Below are 18,688 nucleotides of genomic sequence, written 5' to 3' on the forward strand. Positions count from 1 at the left end.
TGTGCCGCAGGGCATCACATGTGTGTGCGTGTGCAGGTGTGTGTGTGTGTCTGTGTGGGGCTGAGGGGCGGTTGCCCAGTGTCATGCCAGGGCAGGGCAGACCCCAGGGGTGGAGAGCCCTGGGCTCTAGGCCTGACAGATGTGGTGTTGGTCCCCCTCCCCTCTCCAAGACTGGAGCAACAGAAGGGCAGGAAGAGACGAGAGTAAGCAGGTAATGGTTTCCCCAGGACCGGGCCCACCCCCAAGTAGGCGTTATATCCCCTCAGCCCTCTGGCGAGCACCCTGTAGGATTTCCAGGCGGGCACAGGGAAGAAAGGGATTCGCGATGCATGGGGAGGGGTCTCAGCAAGCAGTGGGGCAGGGGCTGGGGAGACTGTAAGCAGAGCAGGAGGGCTGGCAGTGCCAAGCGGGGACCAGTGCACAGGAGCAGTGCATGGCATCCAGGTGGGGTAGGCAGGGGTGCAGGGCCACAACATAGGGGGCTCGAGGATGCAGGACCCTGGGCAAAGGAGGGGAGAAGGAAGGCAGCGTGGACTCGGCCATGGGCTTCCTGCCTTCCTGCCACCCCATGCCTGGCCCACCAGGCCTGCTGGGGATCAGGACCCCTGGGCCACTCCCCCAGAAAACCAGCCTCTCCAGCCACTCCCTCTGCCTCCCACTCCCCCCACTCAATTTCATGGAGTCCCCACCCCACACTATGTCCCAGGTCCAGTTGCCTCTGAAAGACCACCAGCCTCGCCCCAGGATGAAGGATAGAACGATGGCTAAAGCAGGGGAAAGGTCTCCTGGGACCCCTGGAGGCCTAGCTCAGAGAGGCTGACTACCTTTCAGGTCACCCAAAGATGAGGCCATCAAAGGGACTTGATCCCAAGCCTTATGTGGGGCAGCTCTCACTAAGCATGCTGGTTGGATCTGAGTCCCCCACCCACGGGCTGAGGGCAAGGGGGAAGGCTTCGGGGTTGAAGAGAGGGAGGCTCCCCATCTTTTCTGAAGGCCTGGGCATGAACCCGTTCGACACGGGGAGGCTCGGATTGGAGATGCGGCCGCAGCCAGACCATCTGCCCCACACAGTCCAAGGCAAACGCCCTCCTCCTCTGCATGTACCCTGCATTCTCTGGCCACGATGAACTCCCTCTTCCCAGGGCCTGCCCCCTCTGGGGCCTCGGCACGATGGCTCCTGATACCTGGAAAGCCCTCTCCTTTCATTTCTGCGTGCCTATGTCCTGCCCATCCTCAGGCTGGCTCCCATGTAGCCCAGAGGATTCGGGAGTAACGGGGTTCAGGAATGGAGGGGATGGCCTGGTGGTGGAGGGCTAGCGGGGGGAGCAGGGGACAGAGCCTGCTGGCCTGGCAGCAGGAACGGCTAGGAAGTGCAGGGGTACGGTGGCAGGGAGGAGGGGAGGTGGGCTCAGAGCTGGGGAGTCCGGGTTACCTGAGAAGAAGTGGGCCTTGAAGCCCTTTTTGGAGACTGTGTTGTCGGACTTGAACTCCACACGCATGTTGTTGTACTGAGAGGTGATGACCTCGGGCTTCTCGGAGCCACAGAACTTGCCGTGTAGCTTGGAGTCAGCTGTGAGCCCGCTGCGTACTTCCACGAAGTCATACTTGCACACCTGCAGGGCAGCGCAGCTCCAGGCCTGCCTCCTCCAGGAAGTCTCTCCTGACCACCCCTACCTGGGAAGGTTCCCTGTTCTGTGGGTCCTTTTGTCTTTAGTCACCCACGTTACTGAATCTAATAACTCGAAAAGGTGCCAAGTCAACCCCAGTGGATCTTCTCGTGCTGTCCACACAAGCCCCAAGTCTTGCTTCGCTCCACATCGCCCCATGTGCAGGCCTCCTCCCCGACCCTCCCCTGCTTCCTGGAATTGCGAGCAGTCTCTCCTCCTCTACATTCTTTGGGTATTTCTTTTATAGGGAAGGAAGCCGGCTCCCACGCCTCAGACCTTCCTGCGTCTCCTCAGCCCAGTAGGCACTTACGTCATTGCCCTCGGTCTCGAAGAAGTCGAACTGCAGGGAGATACGATACTGGGTGGGGGCCACCAACTGCCAGATGCAGTTTTTGTTAGGGGGGTACTCCTTGGGCCAGCCCGGGCTGGTGATGGAGCCATTGAGCTTGGTGAGGAATCCACCACAGGCAGCTGAGGGGACAAGAGAGGTGCCATCACCCGCCAGGAGCCCCCACTCTAGGTAAGGGCCAGAGACAGGCCCTGGGTGCATTAGGGAGATGGGGATGATCCTGGATTCCCTGTAGCCCTGGGGCTCGTGTCTCATCTCTCAGGAACGGGAGGGAAGCAGGCAGGGTGAGGGGGTATCTTCAGAGTGCAAGGAACTGAGGAGTCGTACGTGTGAACACGTCTACTTTGCCTGCAACAGAACCGCCAGGACATCTGCTGAGAGGGAGGAGGGGGTGAGGGGCTCAGTGAAGGCTGGGCCGGTGGGCAGGGAGGACTGGAAGCGTGGAGAGGCGGGTAGAGAGAGCCGCCCAGCCAGAGCGGGCTGAGCAGGAGGCTGCTGGCAGGGAGCGCTTTCACCAGCTTTCACCTTCGGCCGGGTATCAGGAGAGGCCAAAAAACCAGTGCGTGTCTGAGGACAGTGGTTTCCAAACTGGGGATCATGACCTTCTGGACAGTGACGAAATCAATCAGCTGGTCAAGATCAGCCTTTTAAGCGAATAAAAATGAAAAAGAAAAAGAAAAAAACAACCCAGAGTGCATTGCACTTGGTAAGTGTGTTCTGGGGGACGGCAGGGTAGAACGTATTGCTTGTCCACTGGTAGTGAAGAGCGTGCTAGGGAGTCCCAGCCTCTCCAGGGAGGGGAGTGTCCAAGAGCAGGAGAGATCTTGGCGAGAGGGCTTGGGCCCCAGGCCAGTTTGGGGGGCACTCACCCTCACAGCGGCGCTTGTCCGGAGCTAGCTCGTACCCGGGGTCACAGCTGCACTTATAGCTGCCCAACGTGTTGAGACACCTCTGCTCACAGCCCCCACGGTTGGGCCGTGAGCACTCGTCCACCTCTGCCAGTTGGAAGGAAAGGGGGTCAATGACCGCCAGGCCGGGGCCTGGGTCTCTCCCCCTGCCCTCTGCTTGGCAGTCAAGTCGAGGGTCCCTGTGACCACCTCCAGCCCCACTGCAGGGGGCAGTAGTTGGCTGTGGACCACTCAGAGCTTTGAGGCTGTGGACCTTCCTGCCCCACCCAGCCCCCACTCCGTCCCCAGGGGATCCTACTCCTGAGCGCCCCGAAGGGACAGCTCCTGAAAGGGGACAAGTGGACCCCACAGAGCCTTCCTGTGACCACAACGGCTGGGCTGGTGGCCGCCCCCAGGGACTGGTTCCTCTTATGTGCCATTCCCTAGCTAAGTACAATTTCTTCCTTCCTGCTTTAATCCTGACATGACCTGTGATGGAGGGACTGTTACTATCCCCACTTCACAGATGAGGAAATGGGGTTCAGACAGATTACCTGCGTACCGTGATACCAGTAAAAAAAAAATCCACACTGTCTGGTTCCTCCCCAGGTTTCTACAGCACTTCCTGCCTCTGTGCCTCATTGGCATTTCTTCTACACAAACTTTTGGACTTTAAGGCAACTCTTGAATTATTATTTCAATTCATAGTTGAGCACCTACCATGTGTCAGCAACTTTTACATAAGTTTGTCATTTACTCAATGAGATATGCAGTTTTTCAGTGGAATTGACCTTTTCTCCCCAGTTAGGCCATAAATTCAAGAACAGGGCACCAGGGTCCATGCATCCCTCATAGAGCCTCTGTGTTAAATGGCTGAATAAAGAAGGTGAGGTCACTGCAGCAATATCACAATAGCCAAGACGTAGAAACAGCCTAAATGTCTACCAACAGATGGGGATAAAGAAAATGTGGCATAGGATGGGAAGAATTAATACTGTTAAAATGTCCATACCACCCAAAGCAATCTACAGATCCGATGCAATCCCCATCAAAACACCATTTTTCACAGAGCTATAACACATGATCCTGAAATCTGTTCAGAACCACAAAAGATTCTGAACAGCCAAAGAAATCTTGAGAAAGAACAAAGCTGGAGGTAGCACGCTCTCATATTCCAAACTGCACTACAAAGCTATGATCAAAAACAAATAGATCAAAACATGATAGCGCTGGCACAAAAATAGAAAAATAGATCAATGGAAGAGAATAGAGTCCAGAAAAAACCCATGATTACATGGTCAATTATCCTATGACAAAGGAGGCAAGAATATACAATGGGGAAAAAACAGTCTCTCTCTCTCTCTGTTTTTTTAAAGGTTTTATTTATTCCTCTGAGAGAGTGATTGAGAGAGAGAGAGAGAGAGAGCACAAGCAGGGGGAGTGGCAGGCAGAGGGAGAGGGAGAAGCAGGCTCCCCCCTGAGCAGGGAACCCAACGCGGGGCTCCACCCCAGGACCCCGGGATCATGACCTGTGCCGAAGGCAGATACCTAATCGACAGAGCCACCCAGGAGCCCCAGCAGTCTCTTGAACAGACAGACAGACTGGACAGCTACATGCCAAAGAATGCAACTGGACAACTTACTGACACTGTGCACAGGAAGAAACTAAAAATGGGTAAAAGACTTAAATATAAGACCTGAAACCATAAAACTCCTAGAAAAAACACAGGCAGTAAGCTCTTTGACACTGGTCATAGTGATATTTTTTTTGGATCCATCTCTTCAGGCAAGGACAACAAAAGCAAAACAAACAGATGGGACGATGTCAAACTAAAAAGCTTTTGCACAGTGAAAGAAACCAACAATAAAATGAAAAGGCAACTTAATGGGAGAAGATATGTACCGATGTTATATGCAATAAGTGGTTAACATCCAAAATATATAAAGAACTCATAAAACGCAATATTAAAAAATGGTCAGAAGATCTGAACAGACATTTCTCCGAAGAAGACATCCAGATGGCCAACAGACACATGAAAAGATGCTCACCATCACTCATCGTCAGGGAAACGCAAATCAAGACCCCATTGAGCTATATCCCCTCACGCCTGTCAGCATGGCTAGTATCAGAAAGATAAGAATAACACGTGTTGGTGGAGGAGTGGAGGAATGGGAACCCTTCTGCACTGTGGGTGGGAATGCAAATTGTGCAGCCACTGTGGAAGACAGTATGGAGGTTCCTCAAGAAGTTAAAAATAGAGCTACCCTATGATCCAGCAATTCCACTTTCGGGTATTTATCCAAAGAAAATGAAACACCAATTTGAAGAGATACACGCACCCCCCTGTCCATTGCGGCATTATTTATAACAGCCAAGATACAGAAGCACCCGAGGTGTCCATCGATAGATAAATGGGTAGAGAAGATGTGCGACGGCCGCACAGCGGAATATTACTCAGCCACAGAAAAGAATGAAATCTTGCCAATTGTGGCAACGTGAAGTGAGTGAATTCACACTAAGTGAAATAAGCTAGACAGAGAAAGACAAATGCCACATGCTTTCACTTATATGTGGACTCTCCAAACAAAACAAATGAACCAACAAAACAAAACAGAGACAGACTCACAGATACAGAGAACAACTTGAGGGTGCCAGAGGGGAGGGGCTGCAGAGCTGAACAAGACAGGTGAAGGGGATTAGGACGTATGATTTTCCAGTTATGAAATAAGTAAGATGGAGGATAATGGATAGCGTAGGGAATGTAGTCAATAAGATAGTAACAATTTGTAAGGTGACAGATGGTAACTAGACTCACTTTGGTGACCAGTTAGTAACCTACATAAATGTTGAATCACTACGCTGTATGCTTGAAACTAATAGGATATTGTACGTCAGTTGTCCTTCAATTTAAAAAATATGTTCTGTACACACAGTGGAATACTATTAAGCCTTAAAAAAGAAGGAAATCTGCCATATGCAGTATGGATGAATCTAAAGGGCATTATGGGTTTTTTTAAAAAAATTATTTGAGAGAGAGAGAGGGAGAGAGAGAGAACGAGCGAGGGGAAGGGCAGAAGGAGAGGGAGAGAGAGAATCTCAAGCAGACTCCCTACTGAGTGTGGAGCCTGACATGGGGCTCGATCCCAGGACCCTAAGATCATGTCCTGAGCTGAAATCAAGAGACAGAAGCGTAACCAACTGAGCCACCCAGGCACCCCTTAAGGACATTATGTCAAGTACAATAAGCCAGTCACAGACAGACAACTACTGCAGGGTTCCACTTACACGAGCTACCTAAAAGAGTCAAATCCAAGAACTAAGTAAAGTCAAGTTTAAAGAAATAGAGTGGAATGACGGTTGCCAGGGGTTGGGGGAGGGGAAATGGGAGTTGCTAAGCAACAGGCCCAGCGTGTCAGTAGAGCCAGGTGAGCAAGCCCTAGAGCTGTGCCATCCGAGGACTGTGTCCACTGTCGGCGATACTGTCAGTTCACTTACGCGTGCATCCACAGGCCGGATCTCATGCTACGTGGTCTGACCGCAATACAACACAGTTTTAAAAACTAGAAAAAGGAATGAAGGAGATGGATTGGCCATGGCAGGTAGGCTGAGTGGGAAACGGGAAAGAGCACCTTTGAAGAAGTTGACAGCGAAGCCGGCTTTGTTGATGGATCCATCAGAGACGAACTTGAGCCAGAGGCGGCTGGATGTGCTCTTGATGTCATCAGGCTTCTCGTAGCCACAGTAGCGTCCGATGAGGGCGCTGCTCTCACTGTGCCCGTCACGCACCTCCAGGTAGTCGTAGGCACAGCTGTCGTGGCGCTCGATCTGCGGGTCGGGCGCTCGGTCAGCCAGAGGGGCTCTTGCTGCCAGGGCCCCACACTGGGGAGCCCACGAAGAGCTGACTGAAGGGGCTCCGACCTACCTCAAAGGACTGGAAGGTGAGGCCCACGTGGAAGCCTTCCGACACCTGGATCCTCCAGACGCAGACTTTGCTGGGCCGGTAATCGTCAGGGTAATTGGGCGACTGGATGTGGCCATTGTCCTTTTTCACATCGCCCCCACAAATGGCTTTGGGGACACAGAGTGAGGTCAGTTAGGATGCTCTCCCCAGCTCAAGCACCCCTCTCTCTCCCTCCTCCAGACCTTTCCACATGCCCCCCAGCTTCTTAGTGTCCCCGGGGCTGGCCAACCCACCGGGATCTCTGCTTCCTCCCTCATGGGCCCTCAACCTTGCCCCTAGGGTGCCGAAAACAAGCGGTTCTGGGACGCCCAGGGACCCCATATCTGAGTGCTCCCTGTCACTCTTCCTCAGTACCTTCATAGACGGCAAAGAAGCCCTTCCCGACCCAGTTGCTGCTGCTGCGGAACTCCACCCAGAGGCGGCTGTCGGTGGAGACAATAGGCTCGGGGAGTTTGCCCCCACAGAAGCGGCCTGTGCAGACAGTGTGGACAGAGGGTGGTGAGGCCTGAAGCAGGTGGCTCTCCCCTCCCTGCACCAGGCCTGTCCCCCCAGAAAGCCCGTCCTGCTGCTCAGGGGCTCTGGCCCTCCTCCGTCCTTGGCACACAATCCCAAGAGCCTGCAGGTGGCCTGAGTCTGGCCTTGAAGAGCCAGAGAGTACTAGACTTTGAGAGGGTTCTGTGCACTTGAGGGGTGGAATCTGAGTTCAGGGAGGAAAGGGGGCTCCTCATAATAACCAGCTGTATCTGTGTGTCATTTACTTTTTGTTAAAGGAGCGTTACTGCCATCATTCCTTTTCTTTGATCTCCGTGCAAACAAGTAATGACCAAGAATGAACACAGCTTCCTTTGTACATTACAAATGCTTTCATTGGACCAAATGCAAGAGATGCCAGAGGACCCCAAGTAAATCCTAGCATCTAGGGACTGGGTCAGAAAATGTCCCCTTTGAAATAAACCCCAACAAGAATCTGTGTCAGCAGACGAGGCTGGCCATTTGTGGAATTCTTTGTAGTCAAGAATCAATGAAAGATGACTTGTGGGTTCCAAGTAAGACTGGGTGTTTCCCAACGTTCGGCAAGGTACAGAGGGTGCTGACCTACGATGTAAGTTACGGAAAAGAAAGTAGAATCTTGGAAACGCTACCACGTCTGCAGGAGGAAGTGTTGTAATGACAGCTGCTTTGGGTGACTAAGAAGAACTATTCAAATATCAGAAAGAGATGGTTGGCCACGATTCGTCAGCCTGCGTCAGGTCCAGGCTGTGGAACAAAGGTTCTAATGCTAATGAGCACTCCTGGCCTCCTTAGGAGTCTGTCCAGATTGGAGGAGGAGAATTCACACAGCTCCTCAGGCTTGAAGCAAAAGCCTCTCTTGGCCCTAACGCTATGCCATTAAAGCACCTTCTGTCCCGTGCTTCTGAGCCCTCACCCCCCACTTACTCACCACTGCCCTCACCACCAAGAGACAAAGTATCCTGTGCAAAGAGGTTGGGGTCACTGTGCCAGGTAGGGAGCCCTCCATGGTGCGCCAGGCTACGCTGTGGGCACCCTTAAGCCAGACCTTGCAGAGAGAGAAAATGGGGGCTCTGGAAGTGCCCAGATGAGGAAGAGAGCCTGGAGCTGTGGAGGTGTGGCTGTCTGCCTCCCTCCGTCCACGTGCATGATTCCCATGACCCACACACCGAGCATCAGCTCTGGGCGGCCCAGCAGCCCGTACCGAGGACCCTGGGGTGCAGATAGGGGAGGGGACTTAGTGATGGAGCTCGAAGGCACGAATTCTAGCGGGACTCCTGGCTCCCACACTAGGGCGGCCAAATCACTCCTTGGCCAGGCTTTGGGTTTCGGGGGACAATGAAGACACTGTGATATAAGCAGTTCTAAGAAGGAATTAGCCACATCAGACTGAAAAGCTTTTCCGTGGTGAGGGAAACTGTCAACAAAACAAAAAAGCCATTTACTGAATGGGAGAAGATATTTGCAAATTGTACACTGGATAAGGGATTAATATTCAAAATGTACAAAGAATTTACACAAGTTAGTATCAAAAAACCAAACAATGCAAAAAAAAAAAAAAGAAAAAAATGGAGAGAGGACTTGAATAGGTATTTCTCCAAAAAAGCCATACGGGGGCGCCTGGGTGGCTTAGTCGTTAAGCATCTGCCTTCGGCTCAGGGCGTGATCCTGGGGTCCTGGGATCGAGCCCCCCATCGAGCCTGCATCACACTCCCTGCTCCGCTGGGAGCCTGCTTCTTCCTCTCCCACTCCCCCTGCTTGGGTTCCCTCTCTCGCTGTGTCTCTCTCTGTCCAATAAATGAATAAAATCTTAAAAAAAAAAAAAAAAGAAGCCATACAGATGGCCAATGGGCACACGAGAAGAGGCTCAACATCACTCATCATCAGGGAAATGCAAATCAAAATCACAAGAGATGTCACCCCACACCTGTCAGATTGGCCAGTGTCAAGAAGACAAGTGAACACAGGTTTGAGGAAGTGGTGATAAGGGAGCCCTTGTGCACTGCTGGTGGGAATGTCAATTGGTGTAGCCATTGTGGAAAACTGTATGGACGTTCCCCCAAAATTAAAAAAAGAACTACCCTATGATCCAGCAATCCCTCTTTCGGGTATTTATCCGAAGAACATGAAAACACCAATTCAAAGAGCTATGTGCAGCCTCCCGCTCATACGGAAGCAGTAGATGAACGGATAACTAAGACTGGGAGAGCCATACAGTGCAATATTACTCAGCACAGAAAAGGATGAAATCTTGACATTTGTGATGACAGGGATGGCCCTAGAGGGTATTATGCTAAATGAAATAAAGACAAATATCCTATGATTTCACTTATATGTGGAGTCTCAAAACAAAACAAATGAACAAACAAAACAGACTCCTAGATACAGAGAACAAACTGATGGGGGCCAGAGGGAAGGGGCAGGGGGTAGACAGAATAGGTGTAAAAGGATCAGGAGACACAAGGTTCTAGCGAAACACTTGATCGTAGCCAGAAGGCCAAGAAGGGATACAAGCTTCCAGTTATAAAAATACATAAGGCACGGGGGACGTCAGCTACAGCACAGAGAACATAACCAATAACATTGTAATAACATCGTACGGCGGCAGATGGTAACTATCTCCATCCTGGGGATCATTCAGTGATGTTTACAAATACCAATCACTACGCTGTCCGCTGGAAACTAAGAGGATATCAGACTTCGATTTAAAAAACCCAAAGGGCTCAGCCACGGGGGCGCGGGGGGCTAGTGCCGTTACCTCGGAGGGGTGCCTTTCTCCAGAAGCCGTCCCGGACCTCCACGTAGTCGTACCAGCACAGGCGGCTGCGATACAGATCCATGGACGTGAAGTTCAGAATGATCTAGGGGACACGGGAAGAGGAGGAGGGTTATGCAGCCCCGCACCCCTCGCCGGCCTCGCCTGCCAGCCCCCGGACGTGGCCTGCCTTCCCCCTGTGAATAGCGAAGGGGTCCCAGAAATGGGCGCCCGGCACAGAAACGTCACTCCTCTCTCCAGCTGTCTGCCGGTGACGGCCAGCATTCTTCTCAGACAATCCGGTGTGCACCTAACATACGTGGCCTTGTGGAATCTAGGTAAAACGTCTCATTTTACTGATCCCCTTCGTGAGGAGCCATTGCTTCCGCCTACACCCAGCTGTCCTCGCGGTCGATTTAAGTAACACGAATCCAGCACCTTTAGAGGGAGGAGGTCTCGGTGAGAGCAACGGCCCAGGGTGGCACGTGGGTATCGGGGGCTCTGAAATGGGAACAAAGGGTCCAGAGAGGAGAGGCAGAGAAGAAGGGCCAAGCTACCGGTGGTCACATATTTACTGAATGCTGATTCCAGGCAGGGGGCTGTGCTAGCGGCTGGGGGGGATACCGGATCCGGTCCTTCCTGTGAATGGGTTTAAGGTCTGTCCCTGTCCAGGGGCTTAGCATTCAGAAGGCTATATACACCCAAAAAGCTCACTTAGTGAAGAAATTCTAGACTCCACACACACAGGCCTGAGCTGGAAGGTCACCCAACCTCTGTGACCTCAGCGGCCTCGAGAATAACATGAGGAAAGAGCACCGCCCCCCCCCCCCCCACGGGAGCTCATGGGCACAGGCACTGCCCTAAGTACCTCCTGGGCACTGAACTCAAACTGGTCACGTAATACTGGAAGAGTGCTGCACACTTTGGTAAGTACCGACTCTCCCCAGCAGGTGGGCATATTAACAGGTGGAGAAGCACACTTTCCAGGAGGGAAATTGCTTCAGTAGTTTCCAGAATGCACCCCAAAGCCTCTTGTGTATTTAGCGTCCAACAAGCAAGGACTCCAGGGAACGCTGTCCAACCACTTGCCCCCCTCTCTCCTCGCTCACCGATCTATACAGAGTCCAACAACCCTTCCAATTCACCATGACCATCCACCTGAGCCTACGGGGTTTTCCTGCCTTTTACCTTCTTGGACTCACATCTCTCCTTGCCTAGCTGGAACCCACAGCCCATCCTGCTTCTTTTCTTTTGATTCATTCATACACGGGCAGAAATGTGTTTGTGTTTGGGGAAGCGTTTCTTACTTGTGGTACTCTGAGATGTAATCGAGTAAGACCATGTTTTGAAAAGTGCAGTATATTACTCTTGATTATTATTATTAGTCATCATTGAGAACTAGTGTTATTTCCGAGATAAAAGTCCTCCTATTTTGAAAAACTGACATTGAAAGGCTGTTCTGGTTCTTGATCTGGAGACAGACAGTGTGCCCAATATTTCACCTTTCTACAAAATGCCCAAAGTAGGACACAGAGGAAGTGGCAAAGGCCGGGGGCAGTCAACTCACTTCAAAGCAAATCCATGGCCTATGTTTATCATCACCTCCTTGCATAGGACCTCAAGTCTCTCGCTCCTCTTTCTGAAAATTGCATCCCTGGTGAAATCTGACTTTTTACCTCCTCTGCGCCTCTTCCCAGAGGTCAAATGTCATGGTTGGAGAAAATACAGGCACGTTGACTGTCTCACTCGAAATGTGAGACCACTGACCTCACCCGAAATGTGAGACCGACTGGGCCCTTTGAGCTGCCAGGCACATCTTTTACATCCTCCCCTCTCTCCTCAAACCACCTGTTTCCCTTCTTGACTCTCAGTCCTGGCCCTGCCATCATCTTCTTCCAAGATTAGTTCAATAGTCGCTACTCTTGATCCTACCTCTCACCACAGAAGACCTTTCATGATGTAATCGGATCTTATCTCCCCACTGCTCAAAATCCTTTAATGCATGTTACTCAAAGTCAAATCCGAAGTCTTCACCATGTCCTCTAAGGCCATTTGTGGTCTAACCCCCTGCTATCTCTCTGACCCCATCTCCACCAATTTCCTCCTTGCTTACTTGGCTCTGGCCACATTGGCCTTGCTGGTCCTCAAACACACCAAGCCTGCTCCTGTCTCAGGGCCTTTGCATTGCTGCCTAGAAGCTCTTCCCAGCTATCTGCCCAAAGTGTTTCCTCATTTCCTGTCCATTTCTACTCCAACTCGCCTGATGTGAATGAGGCCTTCCCACATGGAACAGTAACCCCCTCCTTGCTCCTTTATCTCCTACTGCTGATTTCCTCCATGACATTTAGCATCATCTAACCTATTGCACTTACTTTTTGTTTGTCCGTCCCCCAGCCCTGCCAAAATGTAAGCCCTATGAGGACAGGAATCATGTTTAATTCACTACGGAATCTTTAATATTTCTTGAATAGAATTTTGGTTTTAGGAATCTATTTTACAGATACACTTGCCCAAGTATATAAAGCGCTAAGTCTTGAGATATTTATTGTAGCGTTTTTGGTAATACTACAAACTTAGAAAAAACTTAAATGAAACACCCATCCATAGAGACCTGCAGGGGATGGCCGAGCAGTGAAGAGAAATGGAGGTGACAGCATGCGAAGCAGCCATGAGCATGTCTGCGGTAGAACTTGATTTGTGGACATGGAACCCTGACCACAATTAACTGCTGAGTGAAAGGCAAGTGACCTAAGACCATATAGCCATACACACATGCACACACACACACACTTGGAAGGGTCTGGAAGGACATCGCAAGGGTTACTCGTGCCTAGTCACCTCTGAAGAATGGGATTTGGAGAAGGATCCAGGGCAGAATATTCACTTTTTACCTTATGAATTTCTCTATTTTTCAAAATTCTTACAACACGGATATGTCATCTTTGTATCTGACAAACAGCAAAACGACCTTTTAAGGAGTTTCAGGACAGAGGAAGGAAAGCAGAGGGCCCGGGGAGAGCACTCTGGCTCCACAACTTACGCCCTTACCATTATTCCGTGTGGCCTCCCGGGGGCTGGCCATCAATTTACTCAGCTGTGCTAAGAACAGCAGCAACTCTCCCTTCGTCCTCGGAGACAGCTCTGGCTCTGTCCCGGGCACATGAATTCACACCCTCGGAAGAGACCCCGCCCAGCCGGCGCAACCCCAAAGGGCCCACCCGAGACCTCCTACGGGCCAGGAGGAACGAGCGGACACGTCACTCAGGAGGAAGAGACCTGGGCGGGTGGTTAGGGGCACTCTCCAGGGAGGCACAGCTGTGGCTATATTGAGACCAGAGAGGTCTAAGTAAGCGTTGTAACAACTTCTGTCATGTGGGAACAGCTGCGCTCTGGTGGCAGGGGCACTGCCCTTTGCCAAAGAAAACCTGACCAGCTCCACCACTTCCTGGCTGGTGACGGGGCCCGTGGCTTGATTTCTTTGTGCCTCAGTGTCTTTGTCTAAGACACGGAGGCGATCCTAAGGAGCTAGCGGATTGAATGAGATACAGTGTGTGGAGTCTCTAAGTGCCCCCCGCATACGGGAAGTACCCCTCACATCTGTTGGCTGCCATCAGGGAGCAATTGGGACAATATGTCAACCTTTGGGGACCCACAGCATCGCTTCCATCTGCCTTTGCTAGACCACCCGAGGTTCATCGTTTCACACCTCTGTGCCTCCACTTCCTTGTCTGTAGGACGGCGATGGAAATAGTACCTACCGCTTGGACTCAGGGAGTTAACACAGGTAAAGTTTGTAACACCGACACGTGTGAGTCACACATACAACATACATACATGCCACACACAGATACTACAGCGTGTGCCACGCCAAAAAAGTTAATTTCACTATTGGAGCTGAGTTTGCTTAAGCTTTTGAATTTGGAAACGGTTCATACCAGAATCTGGAAGTAGCGGGAGGCAGATGAGGGCTGGGGGACCCGGGGAGGTTGACTAGGGATTACTCGGCTAATAGAGTAAGACTGCAGAATGATCATAACAGCTAGCCTTGATTGAACCCCCACCGCACGCTAGGCGCTGCTCTAAGCACTTCACGTACATTAACTTGTCTAATCCTCGTTCTCATCAGCCCCATGAGGGAGGCACTACCGCCAGGCCCGCGTCACAAATGAGGCCCAGAGTGGTGAGGCAACTTCCCCGAGATCCTACATCCGGTAAACAGCACGGCAGACCTGAGGCAGACCCAGGCACTCTGGCTCCGCTACTCCGTGTGGCCTCCCCAGGCCTGCCGCTCAGTTTGGCCTCACAGCTGCGCAATGAATGAGGGTCAGCTTTCCCTTCACCCTCAGAGCCCCACACCCTTCAGCGCGGGGAAGCAGGGACTCGGGGGAGGGTCCAGCACGGGCCTTGCAGAGGAGGGAGGGCTCATCTCTGCCCAGCCAGGACGGGAGGTGGGGGTCAGGGAAGACATTACAGAGGAGGTGGGATTCGTGCTGGAACTGGAAGGACAGGAGGGCTGTCACAAGGCAGGGATGGGAATGAGGGTGCATGCGGCCCAATCCAAAAGACATTTTCAGTGCTTATCTTCTTGGCTCCTCTGCAACACTAGACCGTGATCTCCTGAAACCACTTTCCTGCTCATAAGGAGCGGGCTTCGTCGCTTGGGAAACACCGTAAGTCCTCTTTGGGGCAGCTGCTCACGACGCGCAGTGTGGAGACTTGGGGGCCCTTTGGAAGGCTTTCCAAAGTGGCTCTTTCTTGTCTGACACATCCCTGACTCGCATAACCGTATAAGATAAAATTTACATATCACTCGCACTTCTGGCAATAATCAGAGAAGGGCAGAGCGAGTGAAAACAACCTCTCAGCACAGGAGAGACATCAAAGTCCACCCACGAATGCAGGCGGGTTTACTCCAGGGGGACTGATGAAAGAGCGTAGACTTTGGAGTCCGACAGTCCTGGAGCCAAATGCTGGTTCCACCACGACTGCCTGTGTAAACTTGGGCAGAGTTCCTCATACCCTCTGAGCCCTGACTCCCTCATCTATACAGAAGGGATGACAGCACCCACACCACAAAACTGATGGGAAGAATAATGGGTCCTGAACACAAGATGCCCACTGCTCTGCCTGGCACATAACGGGCGCACAGCAAAGAACGGCTGCTGTGACGTTACTGCGCACCCTCCCTGGCTCCCCAGCCTCTGTAAGCCCTTCCAGGGCTCCTGTCCCCCGGGGGCCCAGCTCTGGCTCACCCACAACTCTACAGTCGCATCCAGGACCGTGAGTGAGTTTTACTTTTTCTATCTCTGCAACCATGCACTGATGAATCTGGAATTTTTCTCTGTAGCCTCCTTCTCTCCCTGGAGCTCCAGGCAGCCCTCTGAAAAAGGATGGGGAGTCTCCTGGGAGTTGTGGAGGGAACAGGCCCAAGGCACAGAGAGGCCCCTGGGGCCCGGCCATGTGTCTACTAGAGACTAGGGCCAGCCCATGCCGGCTTGGAACCACAGGGAAGGAGACTGATACTGAACAAGTTGCCATATCCCTGCTGACCAAGCGAATCTTCTGAACAGGAAAGACAGCACCGCTCTACCCTACTCTATGTTTCTCGGGGCCAGGAACATCCCCCAGTGCCTCTTTCTACCCCCCAGTGCTGGGTGACTAGTGGAAACAGTGACTGTGGAAGGGCGCTTTAGCAATTGTTGATATGGGACAGGGCTTTAGAATACACAGTATTGCAATCATGGATTTTTGTGTCATAATCCAGTTTCTTGGGCCAGTTACTTAATTTTTCCAAGTTTGTTCTCTCATATGCAAAATGGGGATAACATTAGCACCAGCCTAGAATGTCACTGTGTTAATTGCAAGACATAACACATAAAGAATTTAACACATGCCTGGCCGATCATGCGCTCAATAATCGTTAGTTGTTTTTATTGTTATCCGCTGTGAGATCTCCAAAGGCTGCAGCAGAGGAGACCTTTGGCAGAAGGATAAAGGAAGCCAGGGCATGGTCAGAACAAGGCAGCAAAAAGGACAGCAATTTTTAAGTTCAATTCAGAATAAAAAAAAAGAAAAGAAAAGAAAAGAACAAGGAGGGGATGGGTTCACTTCTGAGGGAAGATGACAGAATGTTAACTGAGAGAGGTGATGGAATTACTCAACCCTCAATAGAAGTCTGGCACAAATGAAAATGATCTTTAAATTGCAAAAAATAAGATAAGCATAGTTTGGAAAGGAAATGGGAACCGAATCATATTGGAGGACAGTCAGTGAGCACCTCTTTAAACTGGCTTTTGCCTCTAGGCTCAAAAATGACATCAGAGGACCCTCAAATAACTTACAGATGTGATCAGTGTCTGTAATCTTGAGAACTCAGAACAAAAGCTTTGCCAATTTTCAAAAGGGGCGTGTGTGCGCGCACGTGTGTGTGTGTTGGCAGGAGGGTTTGGAGTGAATTCTGGGAATTGCAAACCACTGAGTCGAACATCAATCCCCAATTAAACAGACGGTCTGCTGCCATTTAGAAAGGAGACACTTGACTGCTAGGAGCCAGTTCAGGCTCACTTGAAACAGAGCATATCAGACAAATGTCATTTCCTTTTTAAGAGGCATTTTGCCAGCTGGTGGAATAGTAGGTTTGATTTGGTAAGGCAGCCCATCTACATATCCAGCATTTATCAACTACTTCCGGTGCCAGGGACATAGAGATGACAAAGGCATGGTCTGAGAAGCTCACTTCCCAGTCAGCAAGGTAGTGACTCATGGCTGGTTGGTAGTGACATTAAGTAGTATCATAGCCAGCGGAATAACTCTGCCCAAAGTCTGCAGTTGAACCATGTCAGTTCAGAAAGAGATCTTGGATCTGCTTTGATTCGGGTCATGTTCAATGTTTCAATCAAAGACCAGGTTCCAAAGACCCAGAAGACATGCTTATCAAGAGCTCGGGACAGAGTACGAGGGACGGCTACCTCTGAATGGTGGACTTGGATTCCACATGGTCTTGAGAGCCGTGGACTGGACAACATGACCAGGAATAAGATCTAGCCGGGCTCCAGACTGCACTAGTACATTAAGTGCCATGCTCCAATCAAGGGAAACAAAGGCTTACAGCTGACTCTTGGAAACAATCAAAATGTATGGAAGGACATGGAAAGTGCAGGGGTGGGTGAGGGGTCCAGATTCCACATGAAAACCCTGTGGGTGAATCTGAGCAGCACCTGGGAGAGTGCCTCTCGTGCAGCAAGCGCTCTCTGCCAGCCAGCCTTTATTTACAAGGACTGCTCCAAGCCCCTCCTCGAGGCAGCACTCCACTTCTCATGGGGTGAATGGGTCTACGCTTCCCAGGTAGGTCATTCATAGCCACAGTCGACTATGCTCTCCTACTCTGGGTCCTGGCAGAGGAGGGGACGCTCGGTTACCTTCTCCCCAGGTGTGACTGAGATGCGCCATACGCAGTGCATGTGGGCGGAGTAGCCATTGGGGTACTCAGGGGAGGAGAAGTTGCCTGTGCTGTCTTGTAGGGTCTCTCCGCAGGCTGTCAAGGAAAGGAAATGACTGAACTGCCGGCTGCAGACGCCCAACCCCCCCAGCCTTCTGGCTTCCCGCCCTGGACTCTGGCATCCTTTGGGGGAGAGAACAGCTGAGGAGAGGAGGGAGTCGGGGATGGTCCTGTCCCTTTAAGATCCACTCCCTGCTCTTCACATACAAGCTCCCACCATCTGACCTCTTCAGCCTAGTGCTACAGGATGCCCTGTGGTCAAGGCAACATGGTTTCCAGAGTTAAGGTCAAGCTCCTCTGGTGGGCCTCACTCTCCCTCCCTCCCTGAGAATTGCTCCGCTAGCCCTCTTTACTGCTCCTACTGCCCTACTGTCCCAGAGCCCTGAAGTTGTGGGGCTCAACATCTCACCACCACCCGATTCCAGCCCCAGTTTGGTTCCTTAACTTGAAGAGTGCCCCTGCCGGGGTGCCCCCACCCCCAACACCAGGCAGCCTCTGGCCTTCTCTAAAACTTACAGCTTTAACCTCCTCAGCCCCAGGCCCTGGCCACTGGCTGCCTCAGGCTCTGTCTTCCACCCCTCCCTGGCCCGTCCCTCCCTGCCCCGACCTGGGCACTTGTAGAGCTTGCGGGCCTGGGCGATGTCCCCCTTGCTGAGCCGGGTCCTTTGGCCGATGGGAGGTTTCACCCCATTGACCTCGTACTTGGGAACAATGGTGTCCAGGAAGATGCCCCTGAGGAGGAAAAGCCCGACCTGGGTGAGAGTCTGGTGAAAGGAGGGGTGGCGTGCCTGTGTGCACCCAAGGTCACGACCCTGCCAGAGCCCAGACATTCCTCCGTAGGGTCAGGGACGGGTGGAGAGAGCTCACCCTGTCATTATGCTGCCCACTGACCAGCAGCCACCCTGCTCCGTGGCAGCCACACGGCTGGAGCCTGGGGGAGCCCCAGGAATACTCTGGGAGGTCAGGGACCTCTCGGTGCTCTGGCTCAGCCTGGGCCCAGTCCCCAGCCTCAGGAGAGCTTCGGGCGCCTAATGCTCATGTGTCCTGCTTCTCCCAGCCC

The 18,688-nt window shown here is 51.9% G+C and overlaps 1 protein-coding gene across 5 annotated transcripts in view; it reads right to left on the reverse strand.

Moving 5' to 3' along the window:
* The window catches only part of BMP1 (bone morphogenetic protein 1), a 41,950-nt gene that overhangs the window by 10,970 nt on the left and 12,292 nt on the right, over nt 1–18,688 (reverse strand). For all 5 annotated transcript variants that reach the window (XR_005833942.1, XR_005833941.1, XR_005833940.1 and 2 more), the window contains exons 7-15: nt 18,236–18,360; nt 17,549–17,664; nt 10,134–10,236; nt 7,220–7,336; nt 6,827–6,972; nt 6,534–6,729; nt 2,886–3,011; nt 1,978–2,138; nt 1,433–1,613 (exon numbers count right to left, since the gene is read on the reverse strand). Coding sequence is in view for 2 of the 5 variants with exons in the window: in XM_040626544.1 (XP_040482478.1) it covers nt 1,433–1,613; nt 1,978–2,138; nt 2,886–3,011; nt 6,534–6,729; nt 6,827–6,972; nt 7,220–7,336; nt 10,134–10,236; nt 17,549–17,664; nt 18,236–18,360 (1,271 nt within the window). In the remaining 3 variants the exon portion in view is untranslated. The remainder of the gene's footprint in view (nt 1–1,432; nt 1,614–1,977; nt 2,139–2,885; nt 3,012–6,533; nt 6,730–6,826; nt 6,973–7,219; nt 7,337–10,133; nt 10,237–17,548; nt 17,665–18,235; nt 18,361–18,688) is intronic.

The sequence above is a fragment of the Ursus maritimus genome, unplaced genomic scaffold, assembly GCF_017311325.1.
Source record: "Ursus maritimus isolate PB19 unplaced genomic scaffold, ASM1731132v1 scaffold_11, whole genome shotgun sequence".
NCBI lineage: Eukaryota > Metazoa > Chordata > Mammalia > Carnivora > Ursidae > Ursus > Ursus maritimus.